At 37.4% G+C, this 27813-nt stretch overlaps 1 protein-coding gene across 7 annotated transcripts; it reads right to left on the minus strand.

Annotated features, from left to right (window-relative positions):
• Positions 1-7117: 7117 nt before the first annotated feature.
• Positions 7118-27188, minus strand: ESD (esterase D). 7 transcript variants are annotated; one of them, XM_043892080.1, is made up of 12 exons: positions 27076-27092; positions 24466-24694; positions 24006-24054; positions 22375-22510; positions 21816-21890; positions 21142-21230; positions 17563-17661; positions 16009-16133; positions 14606-14725; positions 13808-13906; positions 11693-11860; positions 7118-7349 (listed from the first exon to the last, which is right to left on the minus strand). In XM_043892080.1, the coding sequence occupies exons 4-12, from the start codon at positions 22377-22379 to the stop codon at positions 7269-7271; spliced, it is 861 nt and encodes a 286-aa protein (XP_043748015.1). In that variant the 5' UTR covers positions 22380-22510; positions 24006-24054; positions 24466-24694; positions 27076-27092; the 3' UTR covers positions 7118-7268. The 7 variants fall into 7 exon arrangements, with proteins under 7 accessions (XP_043748015.1, XP_043748014.1, XP_043748016.1 ...); XM_043892079.1 differs by lacking the exon at positions 24466-24694 and having other exon boundaries at positions 27076-27188; XM_043892081.1 differs by lacking the exons at positions 24466-24694; positions 27076-27092 and adding an exon at positions 24844-24917.
• Positions 27189-27813: the final 625 nt, after the last annotated feature.

Consider the following 27813-nt stretch of genomic DNA (forward strand, 5'->3'; position numbering starts at 1 on the left):
CTCAGCCCCAGCACCACCTGTTCACCCCTAGTGCCAGCCTCATCAACTCTTTCTGAGATGAGTAGTCAATGGTCCATTTGGTCTCCCTGTCTACCTCATCTTTACAACCTTCTCCTGTGACCATAATATGAAAAAAAGCACAAGTCTTAGCATGTCTCTTCCCTACTAGAAATACCTTCACTGCCTCACGGTTCCTTGTTCGCAGGTTTCAATGCCATGCACGCCTTTCCAGCCTGTTGGCAATTTATCACTTGGTGCAGCCCCGCCAGTCTCCCGTTACCACCAGGGTCTCTGACTTCGCTTCCTGGGCTACACATGCTGCTTAAGATGTCCTCTCACCTCTTCTTGACTTTGCAGAGTGCTACGCAGGCTTGATGACTGATGGTCAATGCCTTTCATTTCGGTGAACTTTCCCCTCCCCCTCCAGATGATGTCTTCCTCCTTGGTACTCCTGAAAAAAGAACTCGTTCTGCTGTAGTTGAAGGTTTGCTTCCCAATAATCCTCTTTTATCAAGCTCATATTAGACAAATAATAATTCAGTGGGGAAAGGGACATAATAAGACTCGCAATAATTTATTTGTTCTCTTATAGAAATCTTAATAACCAGAGTAGTCACAGATCCAAGTGATGAAGAAAATTAAATACAATAGCTGAAGTTTATTGAGTACTTGGGGCTTCCCAGGTGGCGCTAGTGGTAAAGAACCTGCCTGCCAGTGCAAGAGACGTAAGAGACACGGGTTCGGTCCCTGGCTTGGGAAGATCCCCTGGAGGAGGGCATGGCAACCCACTCCAGTATTCTTGCCTGGACAGTCCCCATGGACAGAGGAGCCTGGTGGGCTACAGTCAATGGATTGCGAAGAGTCAGACACAACTGAAGCAACTTAGCATGCACCCCAAATTGAGTAGTTACGACCTGACCGGCCCTGTTAAAGGTTTGTATTGGAAATCTCACAGCAACCCTGTAAGAAGCACCTACATAATCCCTCTGCCTTGACTTTGTGCAATGAGCCAGATCAGACTAACTGAATAAGGCTGGGCTGTTAGCAGAATTACCTTAGAATCTATATTTAAAAATCATTCCAACAGCTGGGACAGCCTCTCTGCACTATGCAGAAAGAAATGGGCTACATTATTCTACAGTGAATACAGGGAATTTCTATACTCCATCAGGTTTTCTTTGACTATAACTAAGAAAATGAGTTACTTGCTGTTTATTCTGGGAAACTATTTGTAGTGTATTGTCTGTTGTGCTTCTCCTAATCACAACACTAGGTGGCAGTGTTTTTACTGAAATGATTTGAGAAGAAACCAGGAAGGACTAGGTTTTAGTCTTCTGAGAATAAAAATTGTGCTTATGCAGCAATGACCAAAGACGCAATGCATCTTTAATCCACCACTGGGGCAGCCTGTGCTCAATATTATAACTCTGCATGCAGGGCTGAAACACACCTGTCTAGATTTCAGGAAGATTTCTGAAATACGATCTTGGAGGAAAAAAAAAAAAAGAAAGAAAGTCCTCTTACTCAGTTCCCTCCTCCAGAGCACATTTTCTCTTCATATTTGAATTTGTCCAGCAAACCCAATAAGATAAAAACGTTCACTGATTTAACTGGTTGAGGACATATTGCTATCGTCCCAAAGTGGAAGGGCCAGGCTTCTCATCGTCACCTACTGTCACTCATCAGGTATCACCCGTGGCGGAAGACGGACACCTGCTGCCAGAGAGGAGAAGGCATCAGTTCCCCTGGATTGGAGCCCTGGAATCAGGCCAAATAGAACATAATAGAATTCCTTTTATTATCTCTTTAAGACCAAAAGGACATTTTCTCCTGGACTGGCCAGGGCTACTAAAGGATGTGAAGAAGTATACAAACTATGTTTTCCTGGAGGGAGGTATTTTATTTTTAGAAAAACAAATTAATAGCACAGCAGATATTCTGTGCTGGTCCTCACAAATTCTTTTTTCACAAAAGTTTGCAGTTGGGGACTTCTGAGGGTCTCATACTTGCATAGGCATCCTCAGCATATGAACTATTATTTACAATTGCATATATTAATTTACCAATGCATTATGTATATTGTAAGGCATATAGAAAAATATAAATATACATTTTAATAGGAGGGAATGAAATGAAAATAAACAAAGGCAGAAGCTCTATTACATTCCTATGGGTGATCTCTAAGGAAAGGACACCTCACTCAAGAGTCCTCTGACACTAGTGCATTGGTTACTAATATCCAGGTGGGATGAGAATGATTTCATACGGGTATCTTATCTTGCTATGCTCCACGGTTCTGTGAGTTAGAGGGTGAAGGGGCTCTTGTCTACACATTTTCAGGTGAGGAATCAGACTTATAAGGATGAAATGAGCTGCCCAAGTTACCTTATGGAAGCAGGAGACATATCAGGTTAACTTCTTCTGAAAGTATCATTATAATAATTCTATCTTTAAAGTGTTTTTGAATCAGAACTTAAATCCTCAGGCCTGTAAAGAAAGTGAGAAGTGCATGGGACTTCCGTGGTGGCCCAGTGGTTAAGATTCCACCTTCCAATGTAGGGGACGTGGATTTGATCCCTGGTAGGGGAACTAAGATCCCAGATGCCACAGGGCAACCAAGCCCATGCTCTGCAACAAGAGAAGACTGTGTGCTGCAACTCGAGAAACGTGCTCACCACAAGGAGAAGCCTTTTTGCTGCCATGAAGACCCAGCACAGTCAAAAACACACACACATAAAGATGTTGACATGTATGGTGTAAGCACTGTTTTTTCTTCCTGGCTTTCAACATTTATTAAACATTAATGTTTAAAATTCATGTTTTCCAACTTAAAATATGCTATATGCATAAATAACTTGTTAGTAAAGTTGACCTCACCCATCAAAACTAAAGCCACTTTGTCTCTCATCCAGGGTGTATGTTCATCGTGGCCAAATACAAGAACGGCATTTTTTCTGATGAGAATATGTAAAAAAGCTGTTTGGATAATTTGAAATGTTTATGAACTCTTCAAAACAAAAACTCATGTCTAACTTGTCACAGTTTATTACACATATTAAAAATATTTTTTAAATGTCAGTTTGGAATTTTTCCACTGTAAGATTTCAATAAATAATTTTTATCTGAACTCCACTTGCATCTTCAAAATTCAGAGAGCTCACAAGCCATCACACATCACCGTCACTTCTAAGTGGTTTCTAAGTGAGATAACATTATTTGACTCCATAAGTGATGTGGCCACTGAAAACTGTATTCTCCCAAATAAACATCCTTGTATAACATCAAGAATTTCCTTTCTTTTTCATGCAGTAGTATATTTATGATCTCCACAACATGACTACTTAAGAGATTTTAACACAATCTTCATTAAGGTATAACACATATGAAAATGTGTATAAATCTTAAGTGTATGGCCTGATGAATTTGCCAAGTGAACATGCTCATATACTAAGCACCCAAATGAAGCAAGCATCACTAGTCCCCTGAAGGACCTTGCATGCTACCCTCTAATCACCTCTGCCTAGGGCCCTTATTCCTTCTGCTATAAGTAATCCCATCCTGACTTCTAACACCATAGATGAGATTTGCCTGGCTTGGACTCTTATATGCAATGGTACATAATGACATATACAGTTTATAATTTTGTACTTGGATTCTTCCACTCAAGATTGTGTTTGAGGGATTTCCCTGGTGGTCCAGTGGTTAAGACTCTGCACGTCCACTTCCAGGGGCACTGGTTCCAGCCTTGGTTGGGGAACTAAGATCCTATATATCATGTGGTATGGCAAAAAAAAAAAAAATTGTGTTTAATGTTTGAGACTCTGTGCTGCTGCATCTAATTTTAGTGTGTTTATCTCATTGTAGAATATTCCACTGTACAAATAGACAGGTTTTATGCATAGTATTGTAGATGGGCATGTGGGTTGTTTCCAGATTTGGGCTATTATGAGCAGTGCTGCTATGAACATTCTCATATAGGTTTTACATACATGTTTCTGCTGGGTACACCTCTGGTGGGATTGTTGGGAAGGGCTGTTATGTTGACTTAAAACTCAACTTTCAAAAAACTAAGATCATAGCATGTGGTCCCATCACTTCATGGCAAATAGATGGGAAAAAAATGGAAACAGTGATAGACTTTGCTTTCTTGGGCTCCAAAATCACTGTGGACAGTGACTGCAGCCACAAAATTAAAAGGTTCTTGCTCCTTGGAAGAAAAGCTCTGACAAACCTAGACAGCACATTAAGAAGCAGAGACATCAGTTTGCTGACAAAGGTCCATATAGTCAAAGCTATGGTTTTTCCAGTAGGCATGTATAGATGTGAGAGTTGGACCATAAAGAAGGCTGAGTGCTGAAGAACTAATGCTTCTGAATTGTAGTGCTGGAGAAAGTGAAAGTGAAGGTTGCTCAATCATGTCCGACTCTTTGCGACCCCAGGGACTGTAGCCTGCCAGGCTCCTCTGTCAATGGAATTCTCCAGGCCAGAGTACTGGAGTGGGTTGCCTATCCCTTCTCCAGGGAATCTTCCTGATCCAGGATTTGAACCAGGGTCTACTGCATTGCAGGCAGATTCTTTACTACCTGAGCTACCAGGGAAGCCCCTGGGAGAAGACCCTTTGAATCCTTTGGACAACAAGGAGGTCAAACCAATCAATCCTAAAGGAAATCAACTCTGAATAGTCATTGGAAGTACTGAGGCTGAAGCTGAAGCTCCAGTACTTTGGCCACCTGATGCGAACAGCTGACTCACTGGAAAAGACCCTGATGTTGGGAAAGATTGAGGGCAGGAGGAAAAGGGGGTGATAGTGGATGAGATGGTTGGATGGCATCATTGACTCAATGGACATGAGTTTGAGCAAACTCTGGGAGTTAGTGAAGGAAAGGGAAGACTGGTGTGCACAGTCCATGGGGTCACGAACAGTTGGATATGACTGAGTGGACATTATGCTGGATCTCAGCAGACTCTGCCAGTTACACTCCCATTAGCAGGTCACCGTACCGCCAGGCCAACACTTGCGATTTCTCCTAACTTTAGCCATTTAGGGAGGAGTATAGCAGCACTTCATTGTCTGCATTTCCCTGGTCTTATAAACACGTTTTCATGTATTTATTAACCGTACTTACATCCCATATTGATAAGTACCCAATGGAATCTTTTGCCCATTTTTCTGTTGGTTTATCTTTTAAATAATTAATTTATGGAGTTCTCTATATATTCTTCAAGTTCTGTCGGATACCCATTTTGCAAGCACCTCCACCCATTTCATGGCTTGCCTCTACTAGTAATGGTGGCTTCACTGTATTGTTTTGTTTCATAAAGGGAGATTCAAGAGGGCTTTTACATTTATAGTGATCCAGGAGATGAGTCAATTCCTTTGCCTCCTTCTGTCAGGTGACTCAGAAGCACACAAGACTAGTATTAGGAGTTCATTTTTAGGTTATTTGTTATTATAAAGTCATTGAAATGGTTCCTTATTATATGAGAGACTGGGAATTTTTTCTGGTAGGGGAAACATTATTCAGGTATATAAGAATTTAGGTATATATGTATATATATATATGCATTCATTCCTCCCCCAGGCCAGTATTTGTGGCACATAAAAGCAAGTTCAAATTTATTGGCTCCCTATATATCCTTAATGGTCAATTCTGTATTCTAATTGAAGGGCTTTTGTCGTTATTAGTTGCCATTGGCTATATCTTAGCAATTATTTACTGAGTATTTGAATGTTTTGCATTTACCCTGCAAAACAAAGTGATTATTTTCTTCTAATGTTGTGCCAATTTGTAAGATAATAGTCCCTAGTAATTCACTTAAATGCTAATCTAGCTATTGCTATGAAGGCATTTTTGCAGATATGATCAAACTGCCTAATTAACTGACTTTGAATGAGGAAGATTATCCTGGATTATCTGGTGGGCCTCATTCAGAAGGTATATAAAAGCAGGATTAAGGACTGAAGCTGAGAGAGAAGAAAGTCCAGCTGTGGACAGCAGCCTCAGCCCTGCCCATGGCGTCCCGGCTCCTGAAATTCCCTTCCTGATAGCACTTCATTGTCTGCATTTCCCTCCCCTCCCTTCCCTTCCAAGTCTTATGAATTTCAGACTTGGTTAGCCAACTCCCACAATGACACAGCAAATTCTTTGTAAAATGTCTCTTAATGTACATGTCTACCAGTAGTTCTGCTTCTCTGGTTAAATCCTCAACAAATACAAAGATCATAGGATCACACAATTGTTTTTCTTTATAAAGGAATTACCTACATGAAAAAATTTGTGAATTTAAAAATTTTCCTCATTAGAGGACATAAGTTTGTTCAGACTTAGAACCATTCGGGTGCAGTTCATTGTAGGGTTCAATCTTGCATACTGATATTTAAATAGTAATAATTCTAAAAAAGTTTAGTCTAATTCATATTTACATAGTCCTTATTTTATAACTTTAAAAACCTGATGTCTTCCTCTATTACCATGTAATATGCATTCTTCTTGAATGTTTAAAATGTATAACTTTTGTGCTCTTTAACAGAAAAGTATATTTCTTTTAAAACAACCAGAATTCACCTATCATGTTTCAAAAGTGTGTCCATTAAGTTCTCAAAGGAACATACTCTGGTACTCACAAAGAGAATAATTACTTTTCTTGGCTGAGTTTATCAAGCTACATTTCTGCATGTAATTAAAGGAAAATATCTTTCACAGTAACATATGAAACAAGCTTCCTTATCTAATTTCAGATCTAATCTAGTATTTAATTCTTGTCTCTTGAGAGAGGTCCAAAAAATGTCCACAAATCCATTTGACTCAACAGATAAGAAATATCATTGACTGGGTTCTGGAAATTTGACTTCTAATCTTAGCTCTCCCAGAAATAACTGTGTAATGATGGGAAATTCATTTAATCTTTCTGAGTCTATTTCTGTATTCACCAACTAACAAACAGTTATTCAATTCAGTGACCACTAGAAGCCAAGCAGTTTTTAGACACTAGATAGGAAACAATAGGAAAAAAGACAGTCCATGCCTCTGAATCATTTCCAAATGATCTTGAAAAAGCTGTTAAGTATCAAATACTTCCCAAGTGAACACTGGTAAAGTAACTTTTAAAATCAGAAGCAGGTGTGATATATTTATTCAGAGGGTGATTCAACTACAGAATGAAGCATTTTTAGCATTATGAAATCCAAAGTTTTAAAATCTCATTTCCTTGCAATTCTGTTTATTACATTTTTATAATCCTGAAGAGGTTTTCTTATCTGAAGTTTTTCATGCATTCAGGTATTTTGCATGATGTCTGATGTGATCAGCAATAAAGGTTGCAATAAAGTAGTAGCTATGATCATAACCCTAGAAGACAAAATAGAGAGATGATGTTTATCTAACATTCAGAAGTGAATAAAGGGACATTAAATATATCTTGCATGTCACTTAATTTGTTTGTAAATAATTACTATCACCATATGTGAACAGTTTCTAATCAAAGTAAAGCTTATTACCCTTTTACTTCAATATTTTCACTGAAAAAAGAACAGCAAAAATGTAAAAAGAAAAAGAAACATTCTGCATAGCCTAGTTTCTAGATACTGCCATTAATATATGCAAAGAAAAGAAATAACACATTAATTAAATGCACAGAGTAAACATGTGGTCATGTCAACACGGACAAAAAAGACTCAGAATTTAGAGAGCTTAGGAACACAGGCAAGACGTTTCAAATCCCAAAGGAAACACACTACCACTGATAAGAAAATGTTAAGATACAAAATAAGCACACATAAACAATACAGAGAAAGAACATGTGAACAGCCAAATGCCCTATCCTGGGAAGTTAAACAAGGCCATCATAAATCACATTAAAAATGTGACCTCTTGTGCAGTAAAAGCTGAGGAAAAAGGAATAATTCAATGCTGACATCTCTCAGCAATAAACCAAATTGGGTAAAAAGTCAGTAAACTTTTAAAAACTACCATGCAGCAGAGAGAAAATGTAATTGAGTTGAAACAGATTTCTATCTGGTCATATAAAATCGGAGACAGGTGATCAATGGCAGATGGAGAAGCAACCCTTCCTGAAGGTGTCCTCTGAGTACAAAGTAAGTACCTTTCAAGGGAGAAAGAAATTAAAAATAGGATGGGAAGAACTTAAGGATATTTAAATAAAATATTTAAATAAAACCCAGGTAACTTTTAGGACAGCCCTTACCCTGCCAGAGGCAATTAAAATATAAAATAGAATAAACCAGGAAAGATAAGAGTCTAAGAAAGTTTAACCTGATCAAGCGCATGGTCTGACTGGAAGAAAAAGGAATTTTTCTAAGCACTGAAGAAATAAAACTGGATCTAATAAAAAATATCACCTGCATTTCAGGGAACAAGGCAAAATCCCTAAGGTTTTGATGAATCAGTAAACGTTCTCAATCTCTAACTTCCAGCAGTATGCAAAGCGTATCTTGGGTACACCAGTTAATAAAGAGCTCTATGTTGTGAAGTGATTGGCCTCCAACTAATAAAAAAAAAAAAATAATTAAAAAAAAATAAAATAAAATAAAGAGCTCTACTTTAAAATCATCAAAGAAACTTAAAAGCAATCTGTTCTCTATTTTCAGTGGCCAAACTGTAGAAGTGAATCTGACAGGAATGTTGTCAAAATTAAGGCTGAGCCTTGGAATTACTTGGTTTCACATCACTCAAGGATTAGACCAGTCCCAGTTAATTAGTTAAATTTAGAGCTGAAGGACAGTTTCTCCTATAAAAAAAGTAGGAGACAAGCATTTGGCACCCATGTAATTCTTAACTTGTTAAGAGGTCAAATGTGCCCATGATTTTTAGGCCACAAAACCTGTGAAGCATAGTACCAAGTAGTACCTGCCAGTTTTCAGATAAAAAAATGGACCTGACCGAAAATAGGTATGCGTGTATGCTCATTCGTGTCCGACTCTTTGCGACCCCACAGACTGAGCCCCCTGTGCTCCTCTGTCAGTGAGGCTTTCCAGGCATGAATACTGGAGCGGGTCGCCATTTCCTACTCCAGGGGATCTTCCCGACCCAGGGATCGAACCAGTGTCTTTTGCGTCTACTTGCATCGGAAGGCAGATTCTTTACCACTGAGCCACCTGGGAAACCCTAACGATAAAGCAGACAAGTCCCTCAGACCTGAGGTAGTCTGAAGTCAACCGAAGTTGGCTTGAAAATCTGAAAAGTTGCCTCTCTGGAGCCACTGCCGAGGTATGTCCATTGTGCTGCACATTCAGCTAAAACAAACCTAAACTTAATCTGCTCCAGACTGGGCAGTTCACTCAAACTGCCCATGCTGGAAGGAAAGTGAACAGAAAACTGGGCCTGAGCTAAAAATTGTGACTGATGATTTCAATCCTTTCTCATCTTCAAATAAAAAAGGAAAAGCAATGGTCTGTCTTGACTCTTCATTAAGCATAGACAACTACATTTTTCAGTTGCTTGGGATATAGGCATTTTAGAAATAAATAAATTGACTTATTTTTGCCCCTCAAGAATTTCATCAGTGTTCTAACCCTGCTGCTTTTATAACAAACTCTAGAAATTTTTCAGTCTTTGTAGGAAGGCTGAAACTTTGCTGTTAGTGGTAACAACAAAATTTCCTGGCATAAACTCAAGGGATGCAGAAGAGGCAACCAACACCACTATTGCCAAGAAGTTAAAGTCATTTGGAAAAAAACACATTTTGTTATATCACTTATAGCTAGAGTTAATACAATTAAACACACTGTTATCTTTATAATCAAATTTCTCAAGGTTGATCATTGATCTAAAACATGTAATTCTGATGATAAATGTTCAAATTAATCTATTAATAAAAAAATTCTATTTTTAAATGATGGCTAGTCACAAGAAAGAAAAAAGGAATGTTGGGGAGCATGTGGAGAAATTAGAACCCTTGTGCACTGCTGATGGGAATGTAAAGTCGTATAGCTGCTATGGAATATAGTATGAAGGTTCCTCAAAAAATTAAAAACAGAATTACCACATGATCCAACAATTCTACTTCTGGGTATAATAACCAAAATAACTAAAAGCAGAATCTTCAGGAAACATTTACACATCCATGTTTATAGCAACATTATTCACAATAGCTAAGACTTGGAAGCAACCAACGTGGTTCATTGACAGATGACCGAATAAGCAAAATCTGGTATATGCATAGGATGAAATATTATTCATTGTTAAAAAGGAAGAAAATTCTGGCACATGATACAACATGGATGAACCTTAAGAGGACTATGCTAGTGAAATCAGCTAGTCACAAAAAGACAAATACTATGTGAGCCCACTTATGGGAAATCCTCAGAGCAGTCAGAGAGACAGGAAGTAAAATGGTGGCTGCTAAGGGATGGGGGCAGGGAGAATGGGGAGTTAGTGTTTAATGGGGACAGAGTTTCAGTGTTACAGGATGAAAAGAACTGGGGAGAGGAAGGATGGTGAGAGCTGCACAGCATTCTGAATGTATTTAACATCACCGAAATGGACACCTAAAAATAGTTAAGGTAGGAAATTTTATGTGGTATTGTGGTATTTTACCACAATAAAAAAAAAGCTGGAAAAAAAAAAACCCAAACAGGTGGACAGGATAGGAATGGTCTCTCATCTGGTCATATAAGGATAAAATGAGTTAATGCTGTGAAAACAGTTTGGAAGCTTACACATTGTGGCTCAGACGGTAAAGCGTCTGTCTGCAATGCTGGAGACCCGGGTTCGATCCCTGGGTCGGGAAGATCCCCTGGAGAAGGAAATGGCAACCCACTCTAGTACTCTTGCCTGGAAAATCCCATGGACAGAGGAGCCTGGTGGCTACAGGCTGTGGGGTCTCAAAGAGTCGGACACGACTGAGCGACCTGACACATTGATCTAGATAACACTTATCATCATAAGTTTTAGATCAATGTGTCTGGAATATTACCCATAAACATATTACCCATATACATGAATAAAAATGTTTTTAAAAAGCCTGGCCATGTATAATTTTCAGGGTTCATTTTTCATCTTGAAAGAAAAATTTTGTTTATATTATGTTCTGAAGTGTATGATTATGTAATTATTAAAAAATAAAGGCAGAATTTCTTTAATTACAACTATATTAGCATAGAGTTAGGTGAGTAGTGTATAGTCAAAAGTATTTTAGCCAAGGAAAAAGGAAAATCTACAAACCAACTGAAATTCAGTAATCATTCTTAAACAACGAGCAAGCAGCACAACAGACTGGTTAGTATCTAACTCAATATATAGTGCATATGTGTGTGTCAGACAAATAATACACAGCTTCCGAGGCTAAGATGTGTACTTAAAGTGAAGAGTAATTAAGGTGTAAGCTTGTCTTCTTATTTGACTGCAATAATAGCTGCATGTGTAAAGAAAGATACCCGATAACACTGATGATTAAGTACCATTTAAGCACCAAACTTTGAGCTATTTACTGATTTTACAGTAGGACAGAAAATTGTAAATACTTTTCACTGCCAAAAGCTTTCCTATTTTTTTGTAATCTGGTCTTAGATATCATTAATTTAATAGGGAGGTTTTCACTTTGTCTTATTGTAATTAGAAAATATCTTACTAGAGGTACCTTTTCAAATTCTAAAATAAAATTAAGAAAGGACTACGGAATCTTATTTTTTTAAGAGTGAGTTTAGAACAAGGTAAGGTTTCCTGGTACTTGCCTCTTGTAATCTGAAAACAACAGGGATTTTCTTTTCTGTACAGGCAGCTATGAAGTTATCAGGAAGTAACTGTCCATCGGAAAGGAACTCGTCCTCCTTCCCTTGATCAATTAGTATATCCAGCTGAGAACCTGGATAGGACTTCACAAGACAGGTAGCATCATAAGCCTATAAAAAGAGGAGAAATAATGAAAAATAAATTCACAAGTGCCAGAAAGATATTCTTCAGAATATCCTATACTAGAACTGAATAGAAATTTAAAGTCATTCAAGCTCTAAGGCTGATTAAGTTGGCTTGTCTGGTTTTTATTTATTAGGTCTTCAGAATTCTATTCTCATTAGAGCTTCTTCCTTACTTTCAAGCAGTCCTAGACCAACAGCAAAGGTTTTATATCTCAAGTATTCTTCATTGTGTAACCTTTTTTCTTCTAAATCATCAAGGTTATTAATCACCTCTCAACTCCAAAAACCCTGATTCTTTTTCTTTGTAAATCCTTTCACAAATTGACTATTTCTTCTAACTATCTCAAATAAGCAGTTTATTTTTGTTTCTGCTTTTTGACTAATTCCAGGCATAAATCTCTCTTTCACTATCTGTTGTAAACCACCAAATATCTACTATCTCCAGAAACTTTCAGGAAGACATGAATAATCTGAATCATGTTAACAACTCAAATTTAGTATCTGAGGAGCTGCTGCTAGTTACAATTTTCTATTTTACCATCCATCTTTAAATGTTGATCACTCATGTATATTCACTAACCACAACTTTTTATGCATTAATCAAGACAGACAAAAGATTTTCCCTTCTAAAGTATCATGCATTTTCAGACTTGCTTTCTTTAGTCTTAAAAGGAGAGTGAAAGGAGACATATAAAGTCCAATTAGTTTAAAGTTCTATGATTTCATAATTCTGCATAGTCTCCTTATTCCAAGAGTAAATTAAACGCTGGCCTAAACACTAATTAAGACGGTAAAATCTCCTGCCACTTGGAGAAAAAGGATACACATTTCTTTACAGGCTACCTCTCCCCTATTTCCCTCAGGCAGTTGGTCTTTCACTCAAATCTGCTATTAGACCATAAGGCCCCTGTGGACAGGAAAGGATCATCACCTTCTTGACAGGAGATTTCAAAACTCTACACAAACTCTGCATATGGTGAAAACTCAACATACTGATGCACAAGCATTGTCAATGCACTGTACTCCAAGTAACTAATAGTAACAATTTTTGGCATTCTTCCAATATAATCAAAACCGAGGCCTAAGCAAAACAAAACTTTAATGTAGTGACTAAGAGATTAACCTTCCAATTCTGTTAGAATTTCAAAGACCAAACTTAAGTAAAATAGGGGTCCATGTGTAAATGATTTTGAATAAACAGCAATGAAACAAAAAAGGTTTTTTTTCCCCCACTCAAGTATCTGCTACTTGCTAACAATCACATGGTGATCAGCTCATTTGCAAAATATTCAAATTCTTGGTAGGAGTTTTCAAATAGCCCATTTCTGCACAGTCTTGGAAAAAAGGGCCTGTTTTATTTTCATCCAGAAGCATCTGTTCCTATGCTTGAAAAAGCAATCTCGCTGTTGGAAATAGACTCATAAATGTACATTACACACACAGTATCTGTGTTTAAAGGCTGTTAAGCCTAGAATTAAAAATCTAAACCCGAGAGACACTAGATTTTGAAACAGATACAAAAAAACCCCCAGGCCTCCTGGTTCTTACCATGCAATCGGGCACACAGTTAGTAAGAGGTAAGTCTAAATTTAGTAATAGGGGGTATTTTTCGTAATGTTAATTTAGAAAATAAACATAAATGAATCATTAGCAGAAAAAAGATGTAGCCTCAGAATATCTGCCATAATTCAACACAATTTAAAAAAGATCCTTCATGGGTGTGGTTATTGTTATATGTATTCATTTTTGTTAATTATTTTTAGCTCTGGATGTTTGGGCTTCCCTGGTGGCTCAGATGGTAAAGAATCTGCTTGCAATGCAGGAGACCCTGGATCCTTACCTGAATAAGTTAGGAGTATAATGTCTGGAGTGCAGCTTTTCAACGAATTTGAAAACGTATAATGAGTATTAAGAGAGCCATCCAGTACCTACCTCCCATTTACTTTGATCTGTTCCCAAGTACCCGGTGAAGGCTTTTTTGCCCCAACGGCAGAGCACTGGGTTGCAGAGTGGCGCAAATGCTGACACAGACTTACGAACAAAAATAAAATAAAATTTACAAACAAGTTATATTTTTGTAAGTTCACGATGCACAGACATTTGCAACTTGCTTAAAAACTGACTTGCCATGAAAATCCCTGTGAATGATTTTTCTTCTGCTATATTACGAGCTTAGGTTATATGCCTCTCCAAGATCCATCATCCTTTGTATGTTCTGTTCAAAGAGCTAATAAAATATAATTGCTAAAGCAACAAATCAGTACATTACATTTTCATTAAATAAGGCACAAATGAAAGTTTGTGATGAATTTCTACTCAGTTTTTCCAGTTAAAACAATGGAAAATCAAAGTAAACTTTATGTGAGAATACTCTTGGTAAAAATATAAGTAAATGATAACATACTGCCACAATAACATTAGTCAAGACTAACTTTTAGAAAAAAAGAGCCTAGAAAACTATAGTTTGAATAGAAGCAATGAAAATTTCTTGATAATACCTCTAGTAGACCAATGAGAAAACACTGGGATACAAGGCCTATTCTTTTGAGTCTGTAGCATATATTGTATGGTCAATTTAATAGTCTTCCCCCACAATCTCTTGAAATTTCCAACACTAGAAAAGTTTAGTCCCAATACTAAAACAATAGTATATGATTTCAATCTCTGTAAGTTCCTAATACTATATTATTCAAGAGAAATATCTGTCACTAGAAGCTTAGGTAATCTTACTTTGTATTTTCCAGGATTCTTCAAAGCACAAATCAGAGCTCCGTGGCCCCCCATAGAGTGGCCGAACACAGACATCCTTTGGGGGTCCACTGGAAAATTGTCATTTATGAGTTGGGGAAGCTAGAGAGAATTTAATGGTGGGACACAAGATATGAGAGAAATAAGTTTAGACTCTTTCAAAGTTGTATTAAAAAAATCAATACTTCCAAATCACAGTCTTACAATGGTTTACACCATAAAGATTTTTTTTAAAATGCAGGATAGACAATGATGATTAATATATCACTGGAGAATATATGATACATCACCCTTAGAAAGCAAATTTAAGACGATAAGGCAGAAGAAACTTCAAAATGTTCTAAACTTTGATCCAATAATTTCACTTCCTGGAATCTTTTCTAAGGGAAAAGTTCTTATGGGTAAAAAAATTATACACAAAGATAATCAATGCAGTAATATATATGATGGTAAAAAACATATGTAAACATATAAATAGCTCCATTAGAAAAAAGTAAATCACTGCATATGATGGAATACTATCCAACTGCTAAAATTAGATCTAAACTGTTAAATTTAGATCAGAATATTCTAAAATATTTGTTTTATGTAACGAAAAAAGAACAAGATAAAAATGTTTCACAATTATATGAAAACTAGTCATAAAACAAGGTCTGGAATATACCAAAATATAGTTGTCTGGCAGAATTATGCATGATTAAAATTTTATACTATTATTTCTGAATTTTTATGATGTGGACATTAACAGTTAAAATCATATAAAATTTAGAAAAGTGCATAAACTGTACACAAATAAAAACAGAAGCAATGCTTTACCACTGATCTTTCTGATTATGGTTAATCCCTGTGAAATATGCCTGAATGAACCAACAGCCAGAGAAATGCAAAGTGTTTTCATATACTATTTGCTTTGTATAACCTGGTCAGTGTAAACAGGTATCAACATAATTATTAAATTCTTTAAAATTGTACTTAGTGAATTTATATTGTAGAAAATAGGAGTACAGTACCAATAAACTTTGGAATCTTTACAAAGATAATTAGTAAATATATACTAAATAGGCTTCCCAGGTGGCACTAGTGGCCAATGCAGGTGATGCCAGAGATGTGGGTTCAATCCCTGGGTTGGGAAGATCCCCTGGAGTAGGAAATGGCAACCTACTCCCGTATTCTTGCCTGGAAAATTCCACGGACTAAGAAGCCTGGTGGGCCACAGTCCATGGGCTGCAGAGTCGGGTATGACTGAGTGACTGACCAGATCACATCACATATACCAAATAGATTCAACAATACCATACCTTAGTTTAAAAGACTAGAAGGATCTTGTGTCCAAAAATCAAACTTTCACAGTCATCGATTAATAATTACAATGTAAATTAAATTACCTCCTTTGTTACGTAAGAGTACATTCTATAGTTAGTTTTCCAAAGATCTTCAGTAGCATCGACATAAAAGCCAGCACCCGTGCCAAAGTCCCAGCTGTCCTCCTCTCCTTTAATATTGCAGCCACCTAATTAAAGAAAAGTCTCGTGGTTCCATCTACTCTGTTAGTAATGGCCCACGTTTCATAATACACTTTAAAATGAGCCTGAATATTCATTTGTATCAGAGCTGTTCGCTGGACATTGTGAGCTCTCTGGCCTTTTGGGGCACATACTTCCTTGCCCTCTTGAGTGCGGTCCTGTGACTAATTCTAGACAAGGAGGCAGGAAAGGGAGGACGTGGTCCTCCAGGCTGGGTATTCACTGGCTTTCTCTGTTGATGTTAGAAGCTCCTAAGTGTCCTAAACATATCCTCACTCTGCTTTACCTCTCAAAGGGTTTCGACCTTCTTTTTATCTTTTGTAAATGTGTTGAGAGTTCTTCTCTGATGACCCTCCTCACTACCAACATTTCTTTGCTTCTCTGTACTACTGTGATCTCAGAAGGGAATGGGGACAAATGCTTGTGCTCAATTCGCTATCTTGAACTGACAGCGAAAATGTCTTCTTATATACTCTGGAATCATTCCATCCTGTTTCCCCTATTTATCCATCCCCCCAGTGGAATTTTCTTACATTCTTTTTTAATTAATTAGGTTTTATTTTATATACTTGCATGCAGTTTAAAGTCAACCACTAGGATTTCAAATAAAATCATAGTGATATGTAATTGGATGGAAATGACCTCTTTGTATGAGTTGGTCTGCTCATCCAGGAACATGGCACTTTCCCACTAATGATTACTAAGAATTTTTTATGGTTTTTACTTAAAAATAAACCTTATTTTAAAAGTTTATTCTGGAGACATTTTATATTTTTGATGCTCTTCTGCATTAAACATTTTATTACATTTCCTGTGAGACATGTCTTCCTTTTTGTATCATAGGGACTGTGAAAGGAAATGCACTGCTTCCCAAGGCCGGTCATTCAACTTCCAGATAGTTTTAGCTTCCATTTAAATTCCATTTCCTGACCCTTCCAGGGTCACAAAACAAGTTTCAACTGTCTGATGGATTGAATTCTCAAATACCTGATATTCTCATTTTTCTAATGTATAATCACTTGTATTAAAACTAATATTTGTTTAACTGCATGACTGTTTCATGACTAACAGAAATGAGAGAAGATAATTACTACATGCAAGACAGGCTACCCAAGGAACAAAAAAATTATTTCCTATGCATTGTAAGTTATTTTGGTACTAGTGCCAACATGAAAAAGATTAATTGAGTTGCTCAGTCTCTGTTTAAAACTGTCAACCTATAAAATGGGAACAGCAAAACTGTTAGTAAAATTCAGTGAGGAAAATATATAGTATAGTATTTTAGAGTCATGATGTTGCCTGAAAGATTAGTAAATAGAAAAAATACAAAATAAATTGCATATATGTTACTTTGCTTGTAACTTAGTCTTAAAGATTTATACTTTTACAAAGAATCTCTGGAATAAGAACACTTACGAGGGCTGGTATCTGGAGCAACGACGACAAGGCCATGTTCTGAAGCAGCTTGATGATAACCAGATTTTGATATAAAATTTTGTTCTGTGCAAGTTAAACCTAAAGATTGAAAATATGGTTATCTCATGCTATACTGTGAACGGCTTATAAACTTTAATTTTTTTACAACACAAGAAAATAAGCTCACTTACTATTAAAAAGGTTTGTTGTTTTTTTTAAAGAAATCATGCTGAAAAAGACACTAAAGTTTCTCTTCTCATAAAATTTGTAACAGTATCAATCTAAGAATTGTCTTAGGTTAAATGATCCCCTAGTTGTCTTTTCAAAGTCACCCACTAAAATTTCAATTACAGAAATCCTTTGCACTAGATGTGTTTGGGAATTCAGAATTTTTCAAACTGCAGAATGGCAATATGGTGCATAAACCAAATGTTATAACAACCCCAATGGCGTGTTATCAAGTATGCCAATACTATTCTTGCATCAAAACATAAATGTTCACAGTGAGATAATATTATGGTCATCATAATACTAAGAATATTTTTATATACAAGTAGTTCTCAGCAATAAAATTTAGACTAATCACCTTTGCGTTTCTCAGTGTACTAAGAGAACAATGGTCACCAAATATCTTCCTTAACTGAGTTTGAGTTTTTACAACTCTTCCTGCCATTTTTTCTAGCTCTGTGTTTTTTTAGTCATGTGATAGGAGAGATGACAATTCTCTTATTGCTGCTGCTGCTGCTAAGTCGCTTCAGCCGTGTCCGACTCTGTGCGACCCCATAGACAGAAGCCCACCAGGCTCCTCCGTCCCTGGGATTCTCCAGGCAAGAACACTGGAGTGGGATTCTCTTATTACGGGAGCCTAATACTGATATAATGATGTGAGAATGGCCAAGAATGAACTGGCAGTAGAAGCTTGAAGTTAAACACCACTTAACCCAATAGCCCTTTTCTAGTAGCCAATGCTAAATGTCCCAATATGCCTGATAATTAGCAACACTAAAACTTACTGATTTGCACGAAGCAGAATAAATTATCTATACGACATAGAAACTATAAACTATTTAACCCCCAACACCCAGCACAGAGAGTTATGAAACGGCTGCCCAATAAAGATGTGTTAAATTAATAATTATAAAATAGAAAGTTACAAGTATCATTGGATAAATGTTACTAGAGTTTATGGTTAAATAAACCGTTAGGATATATATTTTTTCACTAGTCATGGAAAGGGAACAAGGTCCTCGTTCGTTCTTCTCGGAATACCTGTCATAAACACTGGAGCCAGATCATGGTGGAGAATTGCCTAAAATACTCATAAAAGGTCAGCAATTTTAATTAAGTGTAAATTGAATAAAAATGCAAATTAAATGTAACCTTAATGTAAATGTGTTCGAAGGAGACAGGGTAATAGTGCAGGTTGCAAGAGTTTTGGATTTCAAACAGTATCTGGTTCTAAATGTCATTCAGCTCCTTCTTAACTAAGTTAACTTAAGTTACTTAACTATGCAAGCAACCAATATTCTGAGCCTCAGTTCTTCCATTTGAAAAATAATGGGGATGATATTGCCTATTTTTACCTCATAAGGTGGCTATGAGGATTAAATGTGATAATAATGTGTAAAGGGTCTTAAACTGTGTCTGAGACACAGTCCAGAGTGTTGCATTTGGGAAATGGAAATGTATTTAGAGATCAGAGAAAAAAAGTTTCTTTTTTTCGTTGTTAGTTAGAACACAAATTTCCTGATTAAGATAGTAGGGCGTGAACAGTAGACTCAGGGAAATGAAGATACTTCTACTAGTAGACTTATGCTCAAGCATGTGAAGATGGTTACTATTAATAATAGCTATTTGGTCAACTATACTTCTTTTATATGAAGAGCTGGTTTTTTTTTTTTTTGGTAACAATTTTATTGAGGTATAACTCACATGCCATACAATTCACTCCCTTAAAGTATACAGTTCAGAATAAAAATAGTTTGACTTCAGTTAATTTGTAACAACTGATGCTATCTTTCTGTCACTGTTTTCCTTCAATTAACTGGGATGTAAACCTTCCAGTATTCTTCTGTCATTTTTTCTCAAGTGCGCTGGTCAATCTCACCTTTTTCCAGAAAATCAAGCCTTAATTTCCAAGGTGTATACCTTCTTTAGCATCTCACTACAGAAAATGTCCTGTCATTTGATGTAAACAAATAAACAAACTATTTTCTATATTCATAAAGCTCAGATGATACATCTTGATAGATTTCAATTACAGTTAAGAAGTTAGGACCTTATTATTACAGTGCCTATTATACAATACCCTGGTACATCTGGCCTGGGTTATTCTTCTTTTAACAAGAGATATGAGTGAAACAGCTCTCACAAGAAACAAAATTCCAAAAGAATAGGAGAAAAGAATGAATACAGCTTTGGCCCATGAATCAGAAAACATGTTCACTCCTGTATGTGATTTTGAGTAATATATAATTTCCTGGTCATGCTTACATGATTCCTAAAGCATCTTTAGCTATACAAAACTACGTTTCTAAAACAAATATGGGATTTATTACTGCTTTTGGCAATACCCAGTGCTCTTCCGGCAAAACTGGTTTGCTTTCTCCAGTCAAAGAAATGAGATGCTGAGTTAAAATTATGTAAGTACTTAATTTTTACCTTTCAAAATTAAATATATTTCTCATTTTTAAAGTCGTAATTCGGACTTATCCTTGAGAATAAGGGAGGATTTATTAAATCAAAGTTATAAGAGGCAATTTTAAAGAAACAACAATAGAACTCTATGACATAATTTGGTTTTCTATGGGTCTCTTAAAATGTTTGCTTCTAAAGATGAAGTGCCGGTATCTTGTGAAAGAGCTCACAATCCACTGGACAGTCTTTGATATTCACCAGTGATTAAGAAGTCTTCTGTGATGTTCCAGATTGTTGCCAGCGAAGATCCGGGTCCAATTAAAACATTCTAGAGAACACTGTAAGAAGTTACTTGTCTGTGGTTTCTAATTACCATATCACAGGTGTCCTAATTTTACCTAACATTGTTCTATTTGAGTGGTAAAGTCTCTAAGAAACGTTTGGTTAGGCACAAACTAAATAACTTTTCTAAGTTTTTGCCAATGAGTCTAGAACTTTATATTTTCTGCTAACTTATGTGGTCTAACTGAAAAAGAAGTAGATTTCCCTGGTTGGCTCAGTGATAAAGAATCAACCTGCCAATGCAGGAGATGCAGGTTCGATCCCTAGGTCGGGAAGATCCTGTGGAGGAAATGGCAATCCACTCCAGAATTCTTGCCCAGAGATCCCATGGACAGAGGAGCCTGGCGGGCTACAGTCCATGGGGCCACAAAAGAGTCCAACACGGTTTAGCAATTACACAATAACAATACATACATGAAAAAGAAGTAATAAAACAAATGTAATTCAGTAGGCTTGAAATTATTCTCAGGATAAAGTAAGAGCAGACTATAGGCTCCTAAAGTCTTTTATAAATGACACCAAAAAGTCAAGATGGAAGAGTAAGATAAGCCAGGAAAAAAAGAAAAACTCCTTTACAAAACTCAAATGCATAACACTTACCAGACAGCCAATATAGCACAGGGCATTTTCCAGTTTCTGCCTTTGGTGGTAAATAGACAGCAAATTTCATTTTGCACTTCAGTTCAACACTATAATTTTAACAGACATCAAATAAAATAAAATAAAATAAAATTGCCCCTCATTGGTCAGAAAGAAATGTAAAACAAGTGATTTAATGTCCAGAATAAGTGATCTTGTCAACATTTTAGGGTGTGGCCCCCAGCCCTTAAAGAAAGAACAGGGCCAATTCAGCATATTAATCAACCTGAGCTTATGCTGTGCATAGTACACAGTCTTTTGGAGAAGAATGAATTAAAAGAATAAATGTAATACCCTCAATACAGCATGAAAATTTTTAAAAGAAAAATTGTTTCTAAAGAAATGTATGAAATAACAAATCTAGAGATCTTAAACTACATGTTTGCTCACAGACACTGAAATGGACCACATCCTTAATTCTCTTTTCATATAAATATGAAATTTATATGTAACTTTCAAGTAAATATCTTATTACTATCACCAATGTCAAAACTAGGTTAAGATAAACTTGATAAAAACCACAGGTTTTCCATGTAAACAGTTATTCATGCAACCGTGATCTTTCACGGGCTTATTTAAAGATTCAAAGAGGTGGAAGCAGAGAGAGATCTAAAATTGTATCCTCCTGTAGTTACCTGTCATGTTCAAAAACTTTCTGCAGTCCGCCAAAGCACTTGCTGCTGGAAACCTGTTTCAATGCCATTCTTCTCCTATTAGTGAAGAGGGATCTCATTAATTTCCAGAGAATTAGCTCTTAAAAAATTTGCAACAGAACTGTTTTCAGATAAAGTATCTAAACATACGACGGTCTGCCACCTCGAATTTTTTTCACATACTAATTTTCTGATTAATAGTATTATGAAAGTGACTAAGTTTATTATGTACACTTACACTTGTTATATTCACTTTGGAAAGTGTAAGTACTCTGGTATGTCATTACTAATTTATTAACAAGCTTCGTGGTGTGTATGTCTGTGGACTGCCCCAAATTCCTTTTAGAAAGCAAGAGAATATAAATAAGTTATTAACAGATTGCTTTAGCTTAGAAGGTTGAACATTGTTAATAGTTTGCTGTGAACTGTAACAAAAGAATCAAGGTATGACTGATTAAGGGCTGGTAAGAAAACGGGAGGAAAATGATGTAATAGTAATAGTGTTGATAATAATATGAAAGAACATGTATTCAACACTTACAGCATAGGCACTTTCCTATATGTTAAACCAGATCAAATTACTCATCCTAGCGGAGTATTTCAGAAAAGTGCTGCACAACCTTCACATCAGCATTTCTCCTTTTAAAACAAACCAGCCAGTAAAGCACATGGCTGTCCTAAGGGAATTAAAAGTAGTTTGTCAGGAAAAAATTCTGAAGTTTGGTTAACTCTTTTCTCTCCAAAACATCTTAAAGTTTTCATGAATGATTTTAAACTTAAATGTTAAAATACCACATATTACTAATTTTTAACAATAATACCAAAAGAACCCCCACAAAAAACTGGAACACCATCTTTTATGTATGGTTAAGCACCCGTTGAGCAAAGAAAAACCAGACTGATTCTGATCTGCATTTCTCAAGGAAGGATTCTCTTTCTCTCCTTATTATAAATCGGTAAATCATACACATTAAATAAAAAAATCCTCGGATCCCAGGAACAGGTATTACCACCTGGTGGTCCGCTGGGTGAAATACTCTACTGTATGCTAATCCAGCTGTGGTGCTACAGTCACTCTAAAAAGACATGTAAAAATAATCTTGGAAAGCTTACTTGGGAAATGTCTTTGCAAATGATTAGTTTCAACCTTACCTTTAGGTAATCTCCTCGATAAATCCAAATACTGAGCTTCAACGCTTGAAATGTGGGGTGTGACCCACAGAATTTGACCTCAGAGCCCCTCTTCTGCTCTGCTTTTCTGCTTCACCAGAGGGTTCTTAAATACTCTTTAAAAAAACTTTTGTTTTTCCAGAAAAGATTGACTAATTTCATAGCATTAGGGTATTACAATTACACACAGAGGAATTACCTTCTATTCAAAGGTTTATGCTTTTAATCTTCAAAAGGCCAATTTTTAGAAAAAATGATGTTATTAGTTACTGAATATTAACTTCAGCCATTCTTGTTCATGACTCTATCTTAAATAATGAATTAAAAGAGACAGAAGTACACTTTTAAAATATATGCACATGAAACCAAAGAATAAAATTTACCTGGTGGAATTATTCTGCAAGGAATTCCTATTTTTTAGACCTAGCAGGGACCATATCTGCTTTCCCAAAAACATGGTACACCGAGAATATATCTAGTACATGAAAGATATCTAAAAATTATTTGTTGAATTAATGAATACATTTTTAAACTTCTAGCTACCAATTATGTGAAAGTTTTACAAATTAACTTAATCTTTACCTCTATTATTTTTATACTTTACTATTCACCTATTTTAGTAACTCATCACTGGTCTATTTCTTCTACTCTTTGAATGCTCTTTTTAATTAAAATTCAAGTACTTTCCATTTGGGCAAAGAAAAGTGAAAATACTGTTTTTTAAATTGGTAGAATGAAATTTTTTTTTTAAAGCTTTTAAAGTTCCTCCCCGCCCCAACCATCCATTTTAGAAACTGTCTTCAATTATGAATTAAGAAAAAAGGCTCAATAAAAAAATCAAGACATAAGCTAAGAACTAGATATGATATACTTTGATATATATTAGGCGATTACATTTTTCACTAAAAATTTCCTATGCTAAACAGCATATTTTAAGCCAAGTTACTAGATTTTTTATATTCAAGTTCGAAAGTAATATATCAAAAATAAAATTTAATGTACCTGTCCAATTACTACTTGCTTTTTGGTCCGTAGCAAAGGGTAGATGATCCTGAAAAAGAGGCCAAATGACGTATAAATGGGACATACTTTTTACAACAAAGTTTATAGTCCACTACACATTCCCAATAGAGGTATCTTCCTTTCCTAAGGTAGATGACCGTCCATCCTGGGTGTGGCAGAATGGGAAGACCAGCTGATGGAACAGCATCATCGCTTTACCTAGGCCCAGAGTTTAAGTAACCTTAATACCTACTTTGCCACAAGCCCTCGTGTTTGGTTAAAAACTTTTTCTGGAATAAGATTCCAATGAAGAAAATTTTATTTTTTTTCTTTTTAAATAAACAGGAAAAAGTTTTAAACTGTAATTTGGAAGTATGAGATATGATCAACTGCTGAGAGTGATGAAAACAGGAGTGGAGACTAGAAAAGCAGAGGAAGAAAAGAGGAAGCCTAAACCCACCTGAGCTGCAGGTCAAACTTGTCATGCAGGTTGGATAAAGAAGGGAAGAGATATGAACTTAAGGACACTGGGCTGACTGGCTAGAAAACATGAGCTGGTGAGAAAACTGACTGGGCTTAGGAATGGTGGTGGAGTGAGTGCAACACAGGAACAAACAGAAATGCACGTAGCGATGCACACCAAGGGTCATTTGTCTGATAGATGTTTCACTTCAGTTCTAAGAAGAGATCTTGGGGGAGAAATGAAATTACAGAGTGCGATAGAATAATAAAAACACCCCTCTTTGAAACCCCAAAACAAAAACCAAAAAAAAAGAAAAAGAAAAAAAACCCAAAAAACCCACAGTGCCAGTTTTCCTATAAAGTCAATGAAATGTACCTCAATAATCTTCAGAGAACAAAGGTTCTCTCACTGCATGGTATCAACAGGTGGAACGCCAATTAGGTAAAAACTATTAAAGAGAAAGTTGTCTTTATTCACAAAGCATCTACTACTCCTCCAAAAGGCCAAACTGTCAGATCTTACTTTTGTTCCCTTTACTCATTGAGGCTAAATGTTATCTATCTCCAGAAATCTGTATTCTTTGTATTTTGCCCATTCTTTCCTTCTTCTCATGAGCCTCAAAAGTTTTCTACATATCTCTACCTGGATTTCCGTTCCCATTCTCTCATGGACTTTGATCCATTTCTCTGGCTGCAATGTGTTCCCACCCCACTGGCTCTTAATGACCTGCACAGGTCTCCCCAACATCACCCAATTATGGCACTGCTCACCAGCACTTCGTAAAAATCCCTTTCCTCAATGAACCTACGGGATCTGAATTCTCTTCCATTCTTTCTTCTCCCATCTCCCTTTCCTTTTTTGTTTATACTCTTTTCTTAACTCCCATCCCCTAAGTTTCAACTACATTTTTTGTGTGAAAGAATATAAATCTGCCTTTCTCCACTCATTCATCCTCCAACACTGGTGTCAGAATTTAAATTTCCTGTTGAACCCTTCTCACCTGATGTGCCTCTGGCTAGCAAAACTCAACACATCTGAAGTTAAGTTTAATCTCCTACCTTCAAACCACGTTTTTCTATTCCTCTTTCTGCTCTCTTTTCATTTATGGCCATCTTGCCCAACTCTGTCTGTAATGTCTTAAAGTTATCCCCTCTTTGAATTTCCATTACCACCATCCTAATTATGCACAAGAAGTTAAAACTTAGCTTCCTACTTTGTTTTCTTCTTGTATGTCTCACTAAAACCAATCCTGCGTAGAGGCCTAGGACTGTAATCCACTTACCTTAAGGCTCAATGGAGCCCTACACAAGTCACAGTCAGGTCTAATACGGTCTACTTGGAATTAATGATCATTTAAATTTATTTTTAATTTTATTTTAAAAATTGTGATAAAAAACATAAAGTTTTCTTTCTTAACCATTTTTAAGTGCATAGTTCAATAATGTTAAGTTATATAGTGTTAAGTATAGTCTGTCCATTTGAAAACATGGTTAGCTTGCTCTTATTAACTAGCAGATGACAATTGCTGGCCCACAGCTAGGATCCTGCTACAGGTGTAGAGAGTTAATCCCACCCAACCATCAGGCCAGTAGTTGAAAACCAGTAAGTCACTGAAATGGAACACACTGGCATTAATTATACGATTTTTTTCAAGCTTGATTCCATTAAAAGTTCACAAAATTCAAACTATGAACTGATAAAAAGATCAGGATGAATAAAACGCCATATCTACTTTGGTCATATTATTAACTGTGTACTAATCATAATCTCTTTTCCTTCATAAAACTTCACATGGCTTGCCCACATCTGAACTTTTAATGCACCCTGGGGAAAAAAAGAGCATTCATGAACTCCAGACACCTTAACTTAAATTATCTTCAATGGTCCCACACTATTTTTCTGGGCTTGTTTCTTTAATTTAGTCAAACTCAATCATTCTAGTATAGTCTGGATGTTTCTACTGGGGGCCATGGTACAGTGACTTTAGAGTAGGTTGTGGAGCCAGACGCTCCAGGTTCAAATTCTGGCTTCACTAGGTACTACTTCCCGGTAGTACTCTGGTAGTGGTAGTGACTGGGGGCAAACTTTCTATGCCTCATTTCCCCATCTATAAAATGGGGATATTAATAGGACCAGTACGAAAGGGTTGTTAATTCACGCACTTAAAATGCTGCTGGCTATGATTACGCACACTATTATTTCTGCAACCTCCAATGCCCTCCAAGGTCCGTGCAAATGTCGTCCCCCTGACCAGCCCATCAGAGATGACCGCCACGCCCCGAGACAACTCTGACAGCGCATTTACAACACGATCGAACTTCCCAAGAGCTTGAACTGCGTGCAGAGAAGCAGGTTCCCCCTCCCGTGGGGACTGCGAACGTCTGGGGTCTGCTTCCTCCATGAGTGGGGCCAGCGCCCCTCCCTCGGCCTCCAGCTCCGGCTGTTTGCGGCCGAGCCCAGAGGCCGCGTTCTCCGCGATCGCACCCACGCGACCTGCCGCAAGGGCCCAGGAGAGTCCGCCCCTACCGGAACCCGCAGTGTCACCCGTGCAACACGAGATCCTGGCGGCCCGAGGACGACCAGGCCTCTGCCCAAACCCAGGCTCACCTCCGGTGGCGGCGGGAAGAGCAGCTGCACCAGAAGGGAAGTGCCCGGCCTAAATATGGCCGCGGGCGCCACCGCCTCGGCCCAGCCCCCTCTGCGCCCCCCCACTCTGGGGTCCTGTTTCCAGAGTCTCTTCTCGGCCCCGCCCTCCCTTGGTCACGCCCCCAAAGCTCCGCCCCCTGTGTCCCCGCCCCTTCCCTCAGACTTCCCCCTCCCTCCACAGCGCTTGTGGGCCGCTTCTCGCTTTCCAGGACTTGCCTGGTGGGCGCTAGTGGTAAAGAACCCGCCTGCCAATGCAGGAGATGGAAGAGACGCGGGTTCTATCCCTGGGTCAGGAAGAGCCCGTGGAGGAGGTCGTGACAACCCACTCCAGTATGCTTGCCTGGAGAATCCCATGGACAGAGGAGCCTGGCGGGCTGCATACAGTCCATGGGGTCTCAAAGAATCAGACAGGACTGAAGCAGATTAGCTGGCAGCCCCCTATCCTAAGACGTCTCCCACGTCAAGGGGTCAAGGGTCAAGAACAGCCCTTTTCCCCGACCCCCGCCCTCCCCCTCTCCCTCCCTCAGACTGCTCCCGGAGGACGCAGGACAATGACCAGGCTTCAGTGAACCTGAACTCTGGCCCCACTTAACTCGGGTAAAATGTTTTCCTGTAGTCTTTTGAAGCTTTTTAGAAACCAGGAGATGATTTCAAGTCCCTTGCCCGCCACCATCCCAGTCTTTTCAGTTCACCTACTTG

Source organism: Cervus elaphus, chromosome 30, assembly GCF_910594005.1.
Source record: "Cervus elaphus chromosome 30, mCerEla1.1, whole genome shotgun sequence".
Lineage (NCBI taxonomy): Eukaryota > Metazoa > Chordata > Mammalia > Artiodactyla > Cervidae > Cervus > Cervus elaphus.